At 61.4% G+C, this 5000-nt stretch overlaps 1 protein-coding gene across 1 annotated transcript in view; it reads left to right on the forward strand.

Annotated features, from left to right (window-relative positions):
• The window catches only part of nhsl3 (NHS like 3), a gene marked incomplete at its 5' end in the record, with an annotated part of 38708 nt that overhangs the window by 33103 nt on the left and 605 nt on the right, over positions 1 to 5000 (forward strand). Inside the window, one exon of the mRNA XM_080859206.1 lies at positions 1 to 5000. This exon is cut by the window's left edge and continues 288 nt beyond it; it is cut by the window's right edge and continues 109 nt beyond it. Coding sequence (XP_080715332.1) covers positions 1 to 5000 — 5000 coding nt within the window.

Below are 5000 nucleotides of genomic sequence, written 5' to 3' on the forward strand. Positions count from 1 at the left end.
CACAGCGACCCAAATCCCTGGCGGTGCCGGGCCTCTCGTCCTCCAGCTTCCTGCAGGAGCTCCAGGGCCCCGTCATGTCCATCTCCCCGCAGGCCACCTACCTGTCCACCATCATCCCCAACGCTGTCCTCCCCGCCGCCGTCGACGTCATTCAGATCGACCGCGGGTGCAGCCAGGGGAGCCAGGGCAGCGTGCGCACACACACACACACACACACCGCCGTCAGCAAAAGCAGCCTGGCCTCGGGCAGCCCGGGGTTGTCTCGTTCGGGGTCGTCTCGCTCGGGGTCGTCTCGTTCGGGGGGGGACACCCAGGAGCCGCCCCCCTCCTCCTCCTCCAGCTCACACTGGAGCCAATCCCAGTCCTCCGAGACCGTCATCTCCAACGCCTCCACCGTCTCCTCCACGGCAGGCCGCGGGGGCGCCACACACACACACACACACACACACACTACAGCAGCGGACCGCACACACACACACACTACAGCAGCGATAGGGACTAGCGCAGGTGTTAACACGGCCCACGCCAGCAGCAGCAGGGGCTCGACAAGCTCCTTCTGCTCAGAGAGGAAGAGCGCCGCCCAGAGAGCAGAGTCCAGGGCGGCTCCTGTGGCTGACGATGATGATGGTGATGATGGTGATGAAGGTGATGATGGTGACGGCAGGGAGAACGTCAGGACCAGTCGGGTGTTCTCACGCAGTCTCTCCGTGATGAAGACCAAACAGCCCCCCGCACCCCCGAGGAGGACGTTCTCTCTGCACCATGAGAAGATGACCAGGAGGTCGAGGGAGCCGCTGGATGCGAAGGACCTGGGCAATATGGAGGGGGGTACGGGGCTGGGTACGGGGCTGGGGGGTGCGGGGCAGGGGGGTACGGGGCTTGGTAACCCTAACCCTAACCCTGGCAGCGCAGGAAGTCCGAGTGCCTCCTCCAGCACCGTGACGGAAGACTCCCGATCCTCCAGTGTCTCCAGCCCTTTAAGCTCTGACCTGCCCTGCACGCTGCACCACTCTGACCTGGCCTGCAGGGGGCACCAGTCTGAGTCGAGCAGCTCGTCCCCACAGCATGCTTCGACTGCAGGCAGCCAGTTTGACAGGACGTTGTCGCCCTCTAGTGGCTACTCAAGCCAAAGCGGCACCCCCACGCTTTCTCCAAAGGAGATCTGCCCCCCCCCACTAGAGAAGCAGATCTGCCCCCCCCCACTAGAGAAGCAGATCTGCCCCCCCCCACTAGAGAAGCAGAGGACCAAGCCTCCGAAGCCGGAGAGGACTGGCTCAAAGATGTCACCGGCCGTCTCTGGCTCCTCTTTGGTCGGATCTCTGTCCTCGGCTGTGTGTGATCCAACACGGCAGGAGAGCACCCACAGCACTACACACACACACACTCACACACACACACACAACACCACTCCTCTTCAGACAGCTCCTCCCCCCTCCTCATTACACATCAGGGATCTCCTCAACATTCCGCCGCCCCCCCAGGTGAAAGCCCCCTCGCCCCCCCCTCCAGAGACCTGGGCACACAACAGAAGCACCTTTGAACTCTTGTGCGGTCCGCCTCCAAACCCCAGGAAGCTCTTGCAGCTCCAGATGAAGGGAGGGGTCAGAGGTCACCAGAGCCAGAGCACAGAGCCCCGCATGGAGCAGCCTGCAGGTCCACACTCTGAGGCTGTTGGTCCCGCCTCCAGAGCTGCTGGCCCCGCCTCTAATGATAATGACTGTAAGGCTGTTGGCCCCGCCTCTAAGCCAAATGGCCCCGCCTCTAAGGGTATTGGCCCCGCCTCCAGAGCTGCTGGCCCCGCCTCTAATGATAATGACTGTAAGACTGTTGGTCCCGCCTCTAAGCCTGCTGGCCCCGCCTATGAGTCTGCTGGTCCCGCCTCTAAGGATGTTGGCCCCGCCTCTGAGTATGCTGGCCCTGCCTCTATGCCTGTTGGTCCCGTCTCTAAGCATGTTGACCCCGCCTCTATGGCTGCTGATCCCGCCTCTAATGCTGCTGGTCCCGCCTCTAATGTTGTTGGTCCCGCCTCTATGGCTGCTGGTCCCGCCTCTAATGCTGCTGGTCCCGCCTCTAATGTTGTTGGTCCCGCCTCTAAGGCTGTTGGTCCCGCCTCTAAAACACCCGTCTGTGGTGAGGAGGAGAATGTCTCTCAGATGGAAAACCAGGAAAGTAAGAAAGTCAAGGAAGACCAAGTTCCTGTTCCGACTCTTGAAAGGACGACTGCAAGTAAACATGAGCCTCCGGCTCTGAGGAGGTTAGGGCTAGAGAGGGAGGGTCAGAGTGCTGATGATGTCATTCGTGTGACAGAGCGGCAGAGTGCTGATGATGTCATGCGTGTGACAGAGAGGCAGAGTGCTGATGATGTCATGCGTGTGACAGAGAGGCAGAGTGCTGATGATGTCATGCGTGTGACAGAGCGGGAGGGTCGGGATGTTCATCAGAGGGAAGACTCACACATAGACACACACACACACACACACATGTGTCTGGAGGCTGAAAAACAGAAAAACCCTGAGATGTCAAACAGTGAGAAGGGTCAAGGGTCAGACAGGGACAAGAGTCAAGGGTCAGACAGTGAGAAGGTTCAAGGGTCAGACAGGGGTCCTGCCATGCCAAAGAAAGAGCCTCCGCCGGTCATGAAGAAGAGCGTCAGAATCAAGCAGCGACAGAAGCCAGAGACGGTCCAGCAGAGCACACAGACACACACCACCACCGCCACGGCCGAGACACACACCAACACCACCACGACACACACCAACACCGCCACGACACACACCAACACCGCCACGACACACACCAACACCGCCACGACACACACCAACACCGCCACGGCCGTGGTGTCTATCTGTCCTTCTCCAAAGACAACCCCCTCACTACCAAAGGAGACGGACGCCATATCTTCTCCAAAGACAACCCCCTCACTACCAAAGGAGACGGATGCCACATCTTCACCAGAGACAACCCCCTCAGTAACAAAGGAGACAGACGCCACATCTGAGGCCCAGGCTGTCGCTGGAGGTGCTAACCCTGAGGTAATGTGTGTGGAGTCACCCTCCGGAACCAGAACCACTGGCTCGTCTCCCCCCCCCTCCCCTCCTCCTGCCCATCACCCCCCTCCGCCCCCCTCCAAAACATCCCCCCCCACCCCTTCAGACTCATCTCCGCACCCCTCCAAAACATCACCCCCCCCTTCAGACTCCTCTCCGCCCCCTGAGGGGAGCCAGGAGCTGCTCCTCATGGAGTCCGTCTGGCCTCCTCCCCCTCCTCCCCTGGAGGACCTGCCAGAGTTGGCCGACGGGGGACAGGACGAGGCCGACTTCCCCCCGCCCCCACCCCCATTCTCACAGCACACCCCCTCACAGCTGGAGCAGACTCCCCCCGAGGGTCCGAGGGTGGACGCCATGGGAGCCATCCAGGAGACGGAGCTGGAAGAACAGGAGACCTCAGTGGGGGACGCATGTGAAGCACTGGAGGCCTCAGTGGGGGACGCATGTGAAGAGCCTTCCAGTTCAGATCCAGAGATAGAAGAGGAGACAATCCCAGAAAAGCCAGTTACAACTCCTCCTTCAACACCTCCTTCCTTACCTGAAGCCACACCTCCTTCAACTCCTCCTTCTATTCCTGAGGCCACACCTCCTTCCTTACATGAAGCCACACCTCCTTCCTTACCTGAAGCCACACCCCCTTCTGTACCTGAAGCCACACCTCCTTCCTTACATGAGGCCACACCTCCTTCCTTACCTGAGGCCAAACAATCCCAGCAGAAGATGATGTCAACAGCAGATCATGCAGTCACTGAAACTCGACCTGGTGAGCGTCTCACTGAGTGCTCTGAGGTCATGGCCCCCTCCAAAGACCTACTGTCTCAAACAGAACAACCACCCCTGTCAGAGGCCCCGCCTCCACCACAAGAGGCCCCGCCTCCACCCCCATCCACCACTGAGAATCCCCCTGAACCACAAGAGGCCCCGCCTCCACCCCCATCCACCACTGAGAATCCCCCTGAACGCCAAGAGGCCACGCCTCCGACCCCATCCACCACTGAGAATCCTCCTGAACCCCAAGAGGCCACGCCTCCACCCCCATCCACCAATGAGAATCCCCCTAAACCACAAAGGTCGGGTCCCACAGACCTGGTTCCTGCTGCGCCTCCCGTCACTCCATCACCGCCAGCCGATGGCGCCACAGTGAGCTTCAGGAGGCAGTCCAGCCTTCTGAACAGGGAGAACCGCAGCACGGATCTGCGGAATAAAAGCGTTCCTGTTTCCAAGGAGGACGCCATCATCCCCCTGGCCACGCCCATCATCCCCCTGGCCACGCCCCTCATCCCCCTGGCCACGCCCTCCCTGCTGCAGCTGGTGCGTCTGCGCTCGCTGGGGGTGGGGGAGGAGCAGGTGATGGCCCCGCCCCCTGGTAACCCTGGTAACACGCCCAGCGCTGATAGCACACAGAGCCAAAGCCCGGGCCAAGCCGTACCCCAGAAACCCATCCGCAAGTCCCTGTGTCTGAAAGCGGGCGCCACAACGCTGAAGACCCCCGCGACCTCGGCCTCGACCCCCTCGACCCCCCCGACCCCCTCCCTGCGTCTGCAGGAGGCCATTCGCTTGAAGACGGCGGCCATGAGCTCCAGGGACGGCCTCCTCCCCGCCAGACTCTGCCTGCGCTCCTCCATGGCCTCCCTCCACAGCAGCGACACGCCGTCCTGCACCTCCTCCCTGTCCCCAGCAGGGGGCGACACCTTCCTCCACAGCAGCGACACGCCGGCCTGCACCTCCTCCCTGTCTCCAGCAGGGGGCGACACACTCCACACGCCTGCCTGCACCTCCTCCCTGTCTCCAGCAGGGGGCGACACACACAAGTCTCCAGCTGCCAGCTTCATCTTCTCCAAGAGCACAAAGAAGGTCGTCATAGAGACGCCCTCTGACCCCGAGATGCAGGCGGGGCTCAGACAGAGCCTGGCGGCTGAGTTAAGGCAGGCGTCCAATCAGACTAAGCCGGTA

Source organism: Sprattus sprattus (genome assembly GCF_963457725.1).
Source record: "Sprattus sprattus genome assembly, chromosome: 20".
Lineage (NCBI taxonomy): Eukaryota > Metazoa > Chordata > Actinopteri > Clupeiformes > Clupeidae > Sprattus > Sprattus sprattus.